We start from the raw sequence: 16,473 nt of genomic DNA, 5'->3' as shown, positions 1-16,473 counted from the left end.
TTCTTTTTGTGTGTACAAGAGTATCATACTTCTCATTGCATGGATGTGTCAGCACATAGTAAGTCAAACATTCACGCAAGGGTTTTGCATCTTCCTGTGGAACAAATAAAAGATATTTGTATTCGCAAATGCTCTCCATATATCTTGTGAAAAAACGAGGAATAAGGAAACGGAAAAGTGTACTCACTGGTTTGAACAGATGTTGCTTGTCACCATCATGGCTTTGCATCAGTTTCATAACAAATATGCCACTATCACAGCTGTGTAAGTGGAAAAAAATATATACGGATTACTACCATTGCTAGCTTATAGTGATAGTTGACAAATAGAGAAAAAATTATTTTGAAGAAGGTGAAAATTGATAGCTGCACAAATTAACAATGCATATATGGAGGTGGAAGAAAAATAATGGCTGCATGGATTATTAAAGAGCGTGTAAAATAATAGTGTGTGGGGAGAACTCAACTAGTCAACTGGTTCTTGGATCATGTGACGCTGCGGAATGTAGATGCCATCTGAAAGAGATTCAGTGTCGCAGACCGGGGGTATGCACATTGGAATGTTCTCTTGAAGTTCCAAATAACTGTCTGAGCATTGCTTCGAACGGAATCCAGTTCCAGATTGGGGCACAGCACCTCAAACTTTCTATGTCTAAAGTTGGCAACAACCAAATACCAGAATTGATCATATTGTAGAGGCAGGAATACCTATGTTTGGAAGAGGCAAAAATTAATGCAGCAAGTTATATATGGGCGGGAGCAGGCCGTGTAAAAGAAAGTGAAACTAAATATTTAATGTAAAACAGGGTGTGAAATGAACACACCATGTCCATCTTGTCTACGTTGTACTCAGCAAAAACATATATTAATTCTTGAAACTTTGTGCTAAACATGTTTGAAACCATTGTGATCCTTATACTTTGTTATGTTCATACTTTACACTACGAATAAGAAAGCTTACTGCTAGAAACTTAAAAAAATACACTCAGAGGTGCAAAAATCTTTGTAGTTCGAAAACATTACGCTCTAGAATTAGGAACTTTATACCGTAGCATTATTAACTTCGCGCTCTAGAATTACGAACTTTATACTGTAGCATCATTAACCAAAGTTCTAGAATTAGGAACTTTATACTGTAGCATTATTAACTTCGTGCTCTAGAATTACGGACTTTATACTGTAGCACCATTAACTTTGCGCTCTAGAATTAGGAACTTTATATTGTACCATTATTAACTTCGCGCTCTAGAATTCCAAACTTTTCACTCCAAGATCGAATACTTTGTATTCACAGATTCAATACTTGATATCAAATATTTTTTGAAAAATCTGTACATCTCTATATTTTAGGCAACCAATTTTTCCCATGAGGACAGAAACTATTAACTCTAATTTACATGATATGTTCCATCATCACGTACTAATGATCAGCAATGAACTTACACGACCAGTGTCAAAACTTCACACATATCTATCTTTCAAGTTAGATATCAAAACCTTTGTACCCGCCATTAAAAAACTTTCAAGTGGTATATTGAAAACTTTCTACATCGTTATATTTTAAGTTAAATAACAAAACCATTGTATCCAGAATTAAAAAATTCTTAAAATATATATTTACAAAAGTCTGTACACATATATATCTATCTTTCAAGTCGCATACTAAAATCTTTGCACTCTGATTTCAGTAACTTTGTATGAAGAAACTAGAAAACTTTCATGCAACTAGGTTTCAAGTCACATGTCGAAAACTTTGTACATAAAAATTAACTAGCTTTCATATCTCATATTCAAGAAACTTCCTATGTCTCAACCTTTGAAGCTACATGCTAAAAACTATGAACCCACTACCTGAAAACTTTGAATGCATATACTTAGAAGCATTCAAATCATATATACATAAACTTTGGAGAAAAAAGAATTTCAAAATAATCAATATAGAAAAAATGAATGTACCAAAGTCATAAGACATAGAGAAAACCTCCTACTGACACGTTTAAAAAATTGCACACATGGATATAAAACTTTGTACACTGTAAAATAAGAAAAGACTTACTACAGTCGCATTTCAAGCTTTACACTACTAGGTGCGAAAACTTTGTTACTTTGTTATTTGGAAACTTTACTCTCTGGATAAGAAAGCTTACTGATAGGGCACTTAAAAAAATTACACTCCTGGGTCCTAAAAAAAGACTAAAAGCTTTGTAGTTCCAAATCCTTGCGCTCTAGAATTAGGAACTTAGCATTATTAACTTTGTGCTCTAGAATTAGGAACTTTATACTATAGCATTATTAACGTTACACTCTAGAATTAAAAAGTTTATACTGTAGCATTATTAACTTTGCGCTCCTAGCTATAAAACTATGTAGTTAAAAAATTTGCACTACATTTTCAAGAAACATTGAACTGCCAGGTTTAAAACTTATTCGACAGTCTAATACTTTGTAAAAAAAACATGTATCCAACACTTTTCCTCAAGCTTTGGTGTGACATTAAGGAGGGGGTGGGGCTTTGAACTGTGGGGTACAAAAAGACTTTGGAATTGAAAATAAGAAAACCAAAAAAATTGATATTAAAAAGGAGTGGAAAAACTTTGATGGGCTCGTTGAAGTATTAATATTGAGGCTACATCGATGCCAAAATAATTACAGTTTTATTATTTACAGTGAAAACCCATGTCAATTCGTACCCAAAAAAGCCGGATGCGTTGCTAATGGGGGCAAATTTATTTTAAATAAGACAACCTGCATATCACAACATATGTTCTGGAGTTCGCAAACTGAAATAAAAACTACAGCGAAGTGCAAAAGACAATAACAAGGATAGGATGGATCAACAGTGATCTAGTCTTCCAGTTAATTCAACACTATCTGAATTAAGTTGAAATTTGTGTTGCTAGAAGTTTCATATGAAGCCATCCTATGCCCCGCAAAAACAAGACACACAAATTAACATGGCGTGGGGAGGGTGTGTGATAAAATCTGGCCTCAGCACAGATTTTCACCACCTGTGGCTCGATTCCTTCAATCCCTCACCCACAGCTCACATATCAACCTCAGGCGCAACAAAAAAAAGCTTCGGATACGAAGTAACACCACAAAAACAGAACGAATCGAAGAAATTCTTTCATTTCTTGAAATTGTTCATAAGGGTATGAAGTGGGTGCATGCTAAGGTGAGCTCCATGAGCAAAGAATTTGCACTACTTTTTTTTTAAAATATAACACTATGTACATGAACATACAGTAGTAGACTCAGAATTTTTACCAAACGGTAAGCCGGTATAATTTTTTCATATACAATTCAGTATAACAGTATACAAATGATGATCCATATATAATTCAATAAATAAACTCAAAAGTTACTGAGAGATTCAATATATAAGAATAAAAAACAAATCAAGCCTTAAATTTAACAATTAAATGTGAGTTTTCGGGTTCCTTTCAGGGGATGAGGATATTTTGATGATTTCTCCCTCCGTAGGTGGAAAACGCGTGGGTGAGTAGAGTCTGTGCTTTGCTTTGGGGGAAATTTACATAAACTACAACACAAATAGTTCAAACATATTAAGTTCAAAATAGGCATAAAAGAAGCTTACACAAGGTTTCTCTTCCACCGTGGTTGCAGGTAAGGTGATGGAACAGCAGCAACAGCCTTCTTTGCTGCACATTTTTGAAAAAGAGATGTCTAGGTTCCTCTTCATAGTTTAAAATTCTACAAACAAATACCGTGTTAAAAAAACACATAGTTTATTAGTAGGAACAATAGGGAAATATGAAAGAAATAAGCCTAAAAGAGGTGGGAGTAGATTGATCTGCCTACCTCTTTTAGACTTTTGTAAGGCATACCAAAACCTCTTTTAGGGTAATCCGCAAGAAATAGTGAGATGAGATAGCACAATTTACAATGGTTTATAACCATATATTAATTCATGGCTAATGTTGTGAGCAAACATATGTTTTTTAGGTGAAGAAAAGGAAAGGAGTGAACTGAAGCTAGTACTAGCTCAGCATCATCATAAAGGCCACAATACCATTAAGCAAACCCTTCTTTTATATACATACATAATACATATAATGAGCCATTTAACCTCCATGATCACCCACTCACTACTTACCACAGCTCTCCACGCCTCACTTTCACCATTCTCCTACCTCTCTTCCATTCCAACCACCCCGCACTAGGCCTCCGATGATTCAATCCGCCGGCGCCATGGGCACCAGCGCCGCCGCCGCCAAGCCCCCGTCGTTGCGCCTCCGCTGCGTGCTCATCTCGTGCGGCATTGGCAGCATCCTCGTCGCCGCTGCACTGCTCGCCGTGACCCTGACCGTGTACCGCGTCCGCGAGCCCGTGATGACGATGAACGCCATCTCCCTCAAGGACCCCGCCGCCGCCGCCGCGTACTCCTCGTCGCCGTCGACGCCGCCGCCGCTCCTGACGCTGACGGTGGTGGCGGACGTGTCGGTGAGGAACCCGAACGCGGCGTCGCTGCGGTACGGCGCGACGGAGACGTCGGTGTACTACCGGGCGCGGCGGGTCGGGGAGGCCAGGGGCCCGCCGGGGACGGCGCCGGCGCGGCGCACCGTGCGGATGAACGTGACGGTGGACGTCGCCGTTGGCGCGCTCCTGAGGGACCCGGCGTTCCTGGGGGATGTGGCGGCGGGCGGCGCCGTGGAGGTGGCCACGGCCACGCGGGTGCGCGGGCGCGTCGCCGTGCTCGGCGGGCTGGTGCGCCGCCGCGTGGTGCTGGAGATGAACTGCACCGCGACCATCGCCGTCGCCGACATGTCCATCAGCGACCAGAGCTGCGAGCAGCGCGTCTGGTTGCAGTAGATGATGGAGCTGAGCGCGCTGGATGGACGTACACGTACCAACAGGTAGTTTAGCAGCAGCTAGCGAACCTAGCTTATGTACGCTCTCTCATGCATCGCCGTGTGATTACCGATGTCGATACAGTACGTGATAATAAGGTCGATCATCTGCTTGTACTCCATTGATTTAATGTTCATAATTTCGTATATCCGTCGGCATTCCATGCATTTGGCTCTTTGAAAGCTGGAAATTTCACGACGGCATGCATCAGGAACATTTTGAATGCTCAGCTCAACGAGACATGCACAATTCCATGCTTGTTAGTAGAAAAAAAGAGAGGCTGCACGTATGTGCTACTGTTCCCCATGCATGTTCACTACACGCAGTGACGCACATAAGCCCACCACAATTAATGGAATGGAAGCGCAGGTATGCTTGTGTTACGCATAAAATCAGGAAGGACCCTGGCTTGAGATTTCAATTTGGCAAGTTTGATGTTTCTGGTCACCCCTTCAAATACGAACGGTACGGTACGTACGGAGAAGGACCGACGAGATCGGTGGTGGAACTCCACAAACTAGATGAAAAAGATGAAGCCACGGGACCATCTGCAGTTCTGCACGAAGAGAAAAACAAATACACGAGTAAATCAAGGCTCATTCTCATTTCTCAGGAACTTTTTTTTTAACAAACCGCACGAGATAGTGCGTATTTCATTGATATAGCAGAAAATACAAGACTACAGCTCTGGGAAACCATAGGCAGGAAAAGGAAAAGAAAACAAAACAAAACAGATTCGCCCGGTTGGATTGGGACATCAACGCGGGTAACCACACAACTTAAGACCGCCACATCCGACCGGTTGGCCTCATCACTCCACTCACCACGTCGGCACCATCCAACATACATGCTCATGAATTCGTTGAAACCTCCAGGCGTGGTCCTGTATCGATAGGGAACCTATATAAGCCGACTGCACCTCACCGATAAGGCCATCACCATGACCCTCTATTATAGTGCTGCGGCAGCATCACACTCCACCTGATAGAATGATATCACCGAATCCGGACCTCACGCAGGCTACCTCGCAGTCACCACCATGATAAACACAATGCGCAGGCTGCCTCACAGAGCACCAAAACTACTCGGCGAGGATCTCAAAACTACTTGAAGACTGCTGCATTCGACTATGAAGGGCTTGTCGGGGATAGATCCCTAGTATCCGCAAGGAAGGAAGAAGACGGACTCCTACTAGGATTCCCCTGTAATCCTACTAGGACTCATACCATGTAATCCTACTAGGACTCCTCCTTGTAACCGACTAGTTATCCCGCCCCCTGAAGTATATAAAGGAGGGCAAAGGTACCTAGATCGGGAGCTTAGAGGCACAACATGAGAACCCTCAGAACCACCAAGAGGTTCAACACCAAACAACACCGAAACGTAGGGTGCAATATACAACACCCCAAATAGGACGTAGGGTATTATGCTACTCTGGCGGCCCGAACCTGTATAAATCCATATCTTGTGTCCTCACTTTTATCTTTAAGTTCCAGGCCCGACGATTCCCCACTAACCAATCTACTACCTCGGGTACCCCCTCGGTAGGTTGTCGGGTATTAAACACCGACACTCGCCACATCCGCCGTTGGACTCCACCTCGCCTTCGTCACCTCGAAGAAACACCGCGCGCGAGGACCTCGCCACGCCCGCCATAGTACTCCACGTCACGGATCTGTTTCTTTTGTCGCCGTCAGAATGGTGAGCAATGTTGCCCCGCTCCACGAGATCTCCACCGATCAGCCAAGCCGCCGCTGCAGGTCGACTTCGCCTCGTTGCTTCACCCGCGCAAAAGCCTCCGCCGCCATGCCAGGTAGCCAAGCGAAGCTGAGCAACTCGCCGCGGTCCGCTGCAAGCCTAGTCGTCCCACGATGCCGTTGCCGCAAGCGCTGTCCTCCGCGCAGTCCCACGCCGTACTGACCGTTGCCAAGCAACGCCAGCCACCGCAGTTCGCTGCAAGCAGCCAAGATCGACCTCCATGCGACAACCCTTGGCTGCCACCAAAACTGCGATCGCCTCCACGTGGCCTCTACAACACTCGTCCAGCTTGCCACGCGGCGGAGTTGCCGCCACCAGCTGCGACCGCCCATGACCAATGGACCGGCAATGCCATTAACCGAGATTTGAAGCTGGCAATACAAAGCTTATAATCCCAAGTACAAAGGTTTTGAAGTGAAAGTTGAAAGTTTTTGGCTATAGACATTTTTTTTGCATAATGTTTAAGATTTTTGCAACACTGAATTTAGAAATGCATTTATGTTAAGCAATCTGATAGTTTCTGACTTGAGAGTACAAAGTTTGAAATTATGTTGTGGGAAGGTTCATAAATTTTTAGTACAAGGGTTGAATTAAAGTTTTAGATTTGGGAGTACAAAGTTTAAAATGACATAGTAGCATGTATTATAACTCGTAGTGCAAAGTTTGGAGTCTTGAATTTAGGATGCAAAGTTCTTGAATTTGGAGTTCAATATTTGAAATGTTAAAAGTAATCAATATATGTGTAGAAAGTTTTCATGTACAAAGTTCAAAATCTGTGCGTAAAAGTTGTAAATCTGCGTAGGAAGCTAATCGGCAATTATAAAATGATATCAAAGGAGAACATGCATAATATTGATAAGACCTAAGGAGTTGACATGTGATACTAATTGTTTAATTTATATTGTAAATAGTGTTTGATTTGCAAGCACACCTCCTTTTTGTGATACTAATTTTGTATGCACTCTAATTGGTTTTATGTGCATATATGAAAGTATGGCAATCTTTGTAGACACAAATAGAACATTAGGGATAAGTTTTATCTACTTTTTTATTCATTTGAATTGCGTCGGTATTTTTATCCAAATAACGTTGATATAATATTTTTGCCCCTCTGTTTGGATTTGAAATCCTTTTTTGGCACTACATTTTTTTAGGTTGACGCCAGGATGAAACTTTTCTTACATGATGATGGACATGTGCCTTACTGCTTCCTGGGGAGAAAGGACAAGCAACTTTCTTTCATTAAACATGCCAATTAACATATTTTGTGTTGAGTAATGTTTTAAAGTACTAGATATTCTGTTAGTAAAAGAGGAGCACATATACGGTATTCTAGTATGAATTTTCTTTTTATCAAATTTACTAAAGTCCCCATACATTTCATTTTACAATTCATTTTTGGTGTTCTTTTAGTGTACAATTATATGGATAAAATAATATATTTTTAACACTCTTCCACCTTCATATGCATGTGAAAATACTTCCCCCGCCCTTTACTACCCTCACACCCCGTCCCAAAAGGGAAGAAAAAAACGACCCAAAAAATATAGGGAGAAAGCTCCAAATGAAGCTAGACAAGAGAACCGGGGAAGCCAGGACTGTGAACTGTAGAACTGATAAAATTGCATTCGCCACCAACCATTCCATATGCGCGCGTGCCGCGGTCAACTACCAATGCTTGTTCGTCGGCACCATGTAGCAGCGAATGCTCGCCTACTAGTGGCCCCGCCTCCAAGTCCGTTTTTTATTCTTTCCTTTTCTCTGTATTTTCTTTGTATTTTGAGACTAGAATTAGCGATGTTTGTTAGTAATGTAATGTGGAAAATCTGTGCTCGATCGATTGATGTCTTTGTTACTGTGCCATGGATTCACTTTTATCCAACAAATTTTGTAAGTGCACGCTGCTTGGTGACTACCCTGCAGGGATGGAATCCCCGTGCAGGGTCGGGGATGGTACGAAAATACCCCGACGAGTATTGGAAGGGATCAAGACGGGGAATTCTTCTTCCCGTGGGGATGGGGATGGGGAGCCGCTAATGGGGAATTCCCCGTTGCCATCCCTAATTCCAACCCACATGAATCTCCATCCAAACGTTAGTCCATCTGAGTTCGATCCGTCCCAACCCACGGTACAAAGATTTTGGGTCTGCTCGTGAGAATCTCACATCCAAATTATTCAATTCATCATGAAAATGGCTCAGTTGAAGCAAAGAACCGTGACGTCAGAATTCGGAAAGGTCTATAAACAAGCCCCGTGACGTCGGCTGATCGGGTCCCTCAAAAAAAAAACCCTTCGGTTCCTGTCAGGGAAAACAAGCCAAATGCGTAGCAACGAAGGAACAGACTGCTACAGAGAGACCAAAGAAAAGGGCAGAACACCAAGAAAAGGGGAACCGGCTGCACCTGCCTGCCTCCCGCTCATCGATCCTGCCGGCTAGTCGACAGGCTTGATTTTCTCGCCCGGCCATGGCTGGACCGGCAGAGGAGGCGCCCGCCGCCGCGTCGCCGGTGGCCTCGCCCCGGGACGGCGTCACGGAGGAGACGGCGTCGCCGGCGGCGAGGTCCCGGGGCTTTTGGCTCCTTGGGGAGGACAAGTCCGTGCACAAGGCTCTCGGTGGGGGTAAAAGTACGGACCTTTCCCTCTTCTTGCTCTCTTTTTGCTAGTTGATTGCTTGCTCTCTTAGAACTGGAATTCTGCGTTCCTTCGGTTCAGTACAGCGCATGAGCTCAATTCGTGTAGGGTCCCTGACGCGGATGCTTTCCGATCGATTTCTTGAGCGCCAATGATTGTTAGCTGTCGCGATTAGCTCAAGTTATTGATTGATTGATTGGTTCCTTGCTAGGAGCACAGTAATTTTTAGGTCCAGTTAACTTAGTTGCTGTGCGACGGGCGCAATAATTGGTTTCTTTCTGACCTTTCCGCCCCTGTTCTTGTTCAGAGGCGCAAGTGCGATGCGAGGCTCGCAGAACTTTTGATATGTTGGTGGAAATCGCAATTCAATTAATTTAATTTGCCTTTTACGACTGCTGTCCGTGATCATATAGTTGACACGGAACTAGTCATGGTGATCTACTCAATTCGTGATAGTACGCGCCTTCTTCTCACGGGATTTGGGTTAAAAGCATTGGTGGATGGGCTTCTGTCATGCATGCTTAACTTGGCCAGTTTTGTAGGTCACTAGTTTACCAAGTAGATGCTCTATCAATGTTCCACTTGGGAGTGGGTGCTCAAATTTCACAAAAATATTGATTTTTCATATTTAGTCGTCATCCTATGACCAATAAGATAGTTGATTTTGTTTGCTTCCGGGAAAAAATATCTTAAATGATCCTCCTCGCTGATTCCAATTCATTCAGACTTGGGACAATGAATCATTTCCATAATGATACATCCTCTTGTTAATACTATCTGATTTCAAATTTTTTATTTTAATTTAATAACAGCAAGTATGTAAGGAAGTGTTACGCTGGAAACTTGTTTTCTGCTCTGTTACTACCAAGCAAATTCAAACAATTCATTCTTGAGAGTGTTATTCAAGTTTTAACTGTTCTATGAATTGCTACTGTAGTTCTAATATTTGACCATGCTTAAAGTCCTAGAACCTATTGCATGATTTGTTTTTGTTTCAGTGTTGCTCCAGTAAAAAGATCAAAAGAAGTGAAAGAAATGGCCTGTGATTAGTGTATTAGTTATCTTGTTAAGTCGTAGTTGAATAAAAATTAATGTCTGATCATGCTTGAGGTCCCAAGCAGAAGTATAAAAGTTTTGGATGAACGTTCAAGAGTTCAAAGGGTTCCTTATTAGTTGGCACTTTGCACTAGAAGAGGGAAGATAGATCAGTGACGTGGAAGGACAAAAGATACCAGGTCCTGTGAAAATAAAATAAAAGGCGAGAGATGAATCTGATGTACCATGTTATAACTTGTTTTTTGAAAGTAACCCACTAGTATTAATTGGTAATGTATACTTGAGTCATATCTATTGCTGCATAATCTAGTTGTTATCATGGTGCCGTTTTCATATTTAATCGTCTTCTCATCTGTATTCCTCTGTTCAGCTGCTGATGTACTGTTGTGGAAAGACACGAAGACCTCTGCTGCAGTAGTTGGTGGCGCAACTATCCTTTGGCTCCTGTTCGAAGTCGTCGAGTACCATCTCCTTACTCTGGCATCCCACGTGATGATTGCTACACTGACGATCTTGTTCCTATGGTCCAACGCCACTGTCTTCATCAAGAAGTGAGCAAGAAATACCCAGCTTTACATGCCTAACTGGTTCTGACTAAGCTTGTTAACCATCTAGCATTGCACTTTCAGGAGTCCTCCTGATGTTCCTGAAGTGCAGATATCTGAAGAGCTTGCTGTGAACATCGCGCTAGCGTTGCGTGCGGACATCAACAAAGCGCTTGTCTTGCTTCGGGAGCTTGCTCTAGGCCATGACCTGATGAAGTTCCTAGGCGTAAATCTCAAGCAACCACTTCTTTGTTATTCTTTTTACTGACATGACAATTGACGAGTTTGCTCTAACCAAATAATCATCCTAATGTTTCAGGTGATCGTCGCCCTCTGGATTGTCTCGGAAATTGGAGAGCTCTGCGATCTCCTGAGACTGATGTACATTGGTAACGACTCTTGAAGCTCTGAAAACTCTGTTCTTGTAATTCTTTGAACTCCCACTCTAGTTAGCTGAACACCAACTTGCCCAACAGTGGTCTTGATCCTGCACACGGTGCCGATACTGTACCACAAGTACCAGGACCAGGTGGACGATTTCGCTGCCAAGGCACACGCGGAGCTCTGCAAGCAGTACAAGGTCCTGGACGCCAAGGTCCTGAGCAAGATCCCCAGGGCTCCGCCAAAGGACAAGAAGGAGAACTAGAACAGATTAAAGATCAAATCACTCGACCCGGTGGATGACACGCGACTTGTTTTGCTTATGGCTGGTACATATCGATGGATTGTGTGATGAGAATCTGTAAGAAGTAATGGTCTGATGTGGTTGGTGGCACGGTGTGTGGGTGTACTGTGTACTTATGTTTGTTTGATCTCAGAAGATGTTCTACCAGCTACTATCTGACTGTAGTTGCGAAGATAGATCGTATACAACTATGCTCGATGTGTCATGGTTACCATTTATTGTCCTTTGATATTTTATGTATATGTCCTCTATGTTTCTTTATAGATCGTAGTAGCTTTTGTTCTACTTAGCTAAATCAGGAAGCGTAATTCGTTTCAAATCATCTAGACATGATATGTATCTGATAAAAAAGGCTATGCATTTAGAAAAGTCAAAACAACTTACAATTTAGAACTATGGAAGTAGCGGATAGTGAGTCAATAACGAGTTGGCATTAGTGGGTGTTAAGCTATGATAGGTTAGGGAAAGTGGATTTCGGTTTAGGCCTTTAGGGTTTTTTTTTTGGGGGCGGCGCTCCTATCTGCTCCGTGCGGTCGCTGCCCTGCTATCTTTTTATGCGTGGAAACATCAATAGCTCTCCCGTGGACCCGGTAATAGCTAGCAACAGCAAGTCAACTTACTACTTTTTAATGCTTGAGGAAAGACGACAGTAGGGGCGAGTAATCAAGTGCTGTACCTTTTATTTTTCTTTTAACCAGTATCAATAGCTAAACTTTGTTTTCCTCAAATATTAAACTAACATAGTCAATATCTTCAAAAACTACACTCAGCATTTATTCGCACTTCATTCAACAATTCCCATAAAACTAGTTCAAGCAGAGAATAAAAAAAATGTTGAAACATGTATATCAAAATGTTGAATCAGTACATTTCAAATGTTGATTTAAAAAAATAGAAAATATTAATATTGGATTTTATTTTGTTGCATAAATTCCAAGTAGCACTATGGTTCAAACGGAATAACAAAACATTTACGGTTTAAGAGAACTGAATTCAAAGTTTCAGATCCAAAAATATTCCTCACGTCACTCCTCTGCAGCAACCAACTCATAGTCTTTGCAGCAACCAACCGCACGATGACATGTGTCATGGACTCATTGTCCATCAGGCTGCATGTGCGATCCAGGCGGGTGCCTTGGGCCGCCTCTGTTTCATAGAGATCCATAGGCCCGCCCGGGAGACCTTTACAAGGCAATGTGATCGATGCTTAAGGTTTCTCCTCTCTGCCCGGCCGCCCGCGTAGCTCTGCCCGTGGCGATGCAATATCACCGTATTTCACTTCCTTGCGAATCTCTCACCCCTCCTTCTCTCTCTTGCCCCCTCTCTCTTGATCTTAGACTCAAAAATAACATTGATTCGATTTGTAGCTGGTGTGAGGCCATGGATATACCAATCCTGCCAGGCAATGGCAAGCTGCAGCTTACCCTACCCATACATGGTAAGCTGCCATGGATATGTCGTGCTTCTACAGTTTGGTGATATAAGTTGCTCTGGAGCAGATCTGTACCTGTTTCATACAAAGTTATAGGTTTTGTGATGTAACCCTAACGATGGCCGCCGTGAATGCCGTCGTCGCGCAAATGCCGGTCGAGCCGCCGCCGATTGCTGCGGACGCGGTCGTGGAGCCGCCGCCAATTGCCGCGGACGCCGTCGGCGCGCCGCCGCCTGCGGCCACCAATGACGCTGAGGCCGCCGCCGAGCCGGTGCCGGCCGTTCCTCCTCCGCCGCCGCCGCCGCCGGAGCAAAAGGTAGTGACTCCCGCGCTTTGCTCCCCCATCCCCTTGAGTCTAGTCCTCAATCGTGTGTGCATGCGTTGATTTTCTGTGCGAGCGCGGGGGTTTCGGGCTATTTTGCTGTGTATTTACTGCGCGCCTTGCTAGGTCACATTGGTTCGGTTGTCCTGCGCCCTTCCTCTAAGGCCACTTTATATCGCTAGCATTTAATCGTGGATGTGTTGTTGCTAATGCTAGGAGATGAACCTAGTTGGTTTTTGGAATCATCTAGAGATTCGAGTTGCCTGGTTGGTTTTACTGTTTCTACTACTATCCCCCTGGATTTTGTATATCGTCAGGTGCCACAACCGAGCTAACACCCCTCTCATTTACTCAAGTGTTCATTTTGTTCAGCTCTTCTAAGCATAAATGGGTCCGTGTTATAGTTGGTTCAAACTCTATTTTGGTGGTTTGCTTTGGTCCTAGCATCCAAACTTGTTAGAGCCACCAACTTGACATTGCATTGTACCACCTTTAACTATGGGCGGCAAAGTAGCTTGTTTGTTGTTGCGTCACCATATATCTTGCGGTACAATTTATTGATCTTACCTTCCGAGGTTGTGTTCATTCTAGATTCAATATGTGATGGATGGTGGAGAAGAACCTTTGCCAAGTGAAATTTTCACGGTATGGCTCTATTACCCACAGTGTTGGATGCGATTGATCAATTAAACCCTCCTCATGTTTGGATCATTGGTAAATTTGATTAATCGACTGGTCTAGTACTCCTCGCAGATTATTGAAAGCAATGAGGTTCTCCCTTTTGTGATGAGTTTCTCAGATTTGCCATTTTGTTACGTAGATTGGCCATATCAAGTTGTATGTTGCATGAAGTAATGAATCACTTTTACCTTCCCAAGCATGCTGTGTTCTTTAAGCCCTATATTTTGGTCCTCAGTTGGGTTGTGCTGGAAACAAAGAAAGTCAGGATGTTTCTTCTATGAGTTCCAGCATGGTTTTAATAGACAACCACCCACTGTCATGTACTAGCTTTTCGGTGCGTAATAGGAATGTTTACAATGTTTTTCATGTTGTTTCGAATTATTCAGATTTATAGTTTATAACTCTGCCAGAAGGTTTTCATTAGGAGCTGGCAATGACAATTATGAATGTCTTTCGTGAGTTGCCATCATAATTGTGCATTAGCCAAACACTTGCGTCGACCTCACTTGCAGTATAGTAGTGTTGTGTCTTGTGCTGCCTAAAGTCTTTCATGAAAGCAATACTTTGGCCTACAACCTTGCGCTTCTCTGCTACTATTTATGCTAGACGCTTTCATGGTCAGACTTCATTTCCCTTGGTATATTTATGGTCTTGTTCAAAAATCTACTACTTTGTCTTGCAGATGCTATTTTTAATTCTTTACTCAGAATTTCATTATTTGCTTAATTTCCTTGCCAGTTGGAGTTTTGTCATGTCAGCCCTCTTGTATTGTCTCGTGTAGTCATATTTCGTTCGAACTAAGCTGCATGATTTATCAAGCAACAATATGCTTTTGTTGCTTGCACTCATAAATTATTTCACTTACGATGACCATGGTTTGAACAAAGAGGGCTTTGTCTCAGCATTGTCATCCCTGATTACATATGCAAGAATCATCCATTAAAGTAATGGATCTCTTTCTTGCAATGACCAGATTGAGCTCCACAGTGCATACTCGTTCTCCACTTTCTAGGGCAAGGGTACACACACCCCTGCATCTGCATGGACGCATCCACAAGCCAATGCCTTGCGTAAAGTGCTATACTATTTTCCATTTGTTGTACAGGACACTGATGATCTTTCTGACGATTCCCCCACAAGGAACTCCAATGACGATAGTGATCACAGTGATGGTAGTTACTATTATGATCGAATAAATCATTTCCATGACCCCTATTATCGATTTTTTCGTCGAAGAGAGAGAGAGAGAGAGGGAATTGTGAATATTTGGGTATTTATGATGCTACTAGAAGAAACTGTTGGTGTCGTGACTATCCATTTATCCCGGATCTCATAAATCCATGCAATCCCATGTTAATCCTCAATGTTACATTTGTATGTATAACTATTCTGTATAAGTCTTGTTTTAGCACCTCAGAGTACATACTGGAGTTTCAGCTTGTGATTTAAACCTTCTTCATATCTATTTGCAGCCTTCCAACTTCAGATTAGACAATGCAAATTTCATTGTTTATATTTGTGGTACATTGATGTCCTAGCATTTACCTTTCGGGTTGTTTGATTTCTATATCTTCACTTTTTTCTTCTGCCATAGGGTTACCGTGATACCGAGCCTTGGAGTTGTTGGCCCTCTCCGAAACCAGACCATGGAAAGAAACTCTTTACTGGAGTTGGTATGCTGATTACTTTTTAGGAAAAAAACTGTTTTATTGGTAGACTTACTGCTCTTCTCTATTTGTTTCTATAGAAGATGAAACTGACAGTCTAAATGCTCCAGTCCCTCCTGGTGCCAGTTTTGGTTATCGACCAAGGAAGCGGGGAAAGCCTCCTGATAAGGAATATCATCCATTGAAACTCTTTATGCTGCCTTGATGTACTGGTAGTTCCTTTTCTAAGTTCTAAGCCTTGTATTGTTTCTCTCCGACAGCATGGACGCCAACTCTATGGAGATGTTTTTGGTGTCCTGGAGCAGGATGAACCTAACTATGATGTACGTTTGAGTTGCATTTTAGCGTTAGATACTTTGGAGTTAATTTCTAAGCAGAGTTTACTTGTTTTCTTCAACCTTCTAGGATGAACCTGTTGATCGCAGCAAATGTTGCGGAAATTTGGAGGAAGAGGAGGAAGAAAAGGAAGAAGAAGAGGAAGTAGAAGAACCAATTGAAGACGAGGAAACTCAGTCTGTGGATACCATCTCAAGGTGAGTTCCTATATTTCTTTGTTTAGTGTTTTGTATGCACAATAGATATGCACGTCTAATTTTTCTCCTGGAACAGTCCGATTGATGTGATTGACCTGCGGAAGCTTCCGCAGAGGAAGGAGCTTGGGTTTAGGGTGAGTAATGGAGCTAATACTTTTGGGTGTTCTTTGGAACTAGGTCATTTCCCTCAGATTTGATTTGACTTGTATTAATGTATTGATCTTTTCTGATGGTGGCAGGTGGATAAGAAAACTATATGGGATCCAATTGCTACGCAAGTGTTATGCAACT

The 16,473-nt window shown here is 42.5% G+C and overlaps 2 protein-coding genes across 2 annotated transcripts; both read left to right on the top strand.

Annotated features, from left to right (window-relative positions):
- Positions 1-4,112: 4,112 nt before the first annotated feature.
- On the top strand, positions 4,113-5,046 carry LOC117857814 (uncharacterized). The gene has a single exon (XM_034740723.2). It carries the CDS (start codon positions 4,191-4,193, stop codon positions 4,830-4,832), a length of 642 nt encoding a protein of 213 aa, XP_034596614.1. The 5' UTR covers positions 4,113-4,190; the 3' UTR covers positions 4,833-5,046.
- A 3,923-nt stretch (positions 5,047-8,969) lies between these two features.
- LOC117849702 (reticulon-like protein B2) lies at positions 8,970-11,758 on the top strand. Its single transcript, XM_034731382.2, has 5 exons — positions 8,970-9,255; positions 10,688-10,868; positions 10,947-11,088; positions 11,182-11,251; positions 11,339-11,758. Exons 1-5 carry the CDS (start codon positions 9,096-9,098, stop codon positions 11,506-11,508), a joined length of 723 nt encoding a protein of 240 aa, XP_034587273.1. The 5' UTR covers positions 8,970-9,095; the 3' UTR covers positions 11,509-11,758.
- The last annotated feature ends 4,715 nt before the right edge of the window (positions 11,759-16,473 follow it).

The sequence above is a fragment of the Setaria viridis genome, chromosome 1, assembly GCF_005286985.2.
Source record: "Setaria viridis chromosome 1, Setaria_viridis_v4.0, whole genome shotgun sequence".
In the NCBI taxonomy this organism is placed as follows: Eukaryota; Viridiplantae; Streptophyta; class Magnoliopsida; order Poales; family Poaceae; genus Setaria; species Setaria viridis.
Note: the sequence above shows the minus strand (reverse complement) of the source record. Positions and strands in the feature narration are given on the sequence as shown.

Bases quoted from the DNA above. Each gene is read 5' to 3' on its own strand.
- LOC117857814 (XM_034740723.2), top strand. From the start codon at position 4,191: ATGATTCAATCCGCCGGCGCCATGGGCACCAGCGCCGCCGCCGCCAAG.
- LOC117849702 (XM_034731382.2), top strand. From the start codon at position 9,096: ATGGCTGGACCGGCAGAGGAGGCGCCCGCCGCCGCGTCGCCGGTGGCC. The intron at 10,869-10,946 runs GTGAGCAAGAAA...TTGCACTTTCAG, and splicing joins GCCACTGTCTTCATCAAGAA to GAGTCCTCCTGATGTTCCTG. The intron at 11,089-11,181 runs GTAAATCTCAAG...CTAATGTTTCAG, and splicing joins ACCTGATGAAGTTCCTAGGC to GTGATCGTCGCCCTCTGGAT.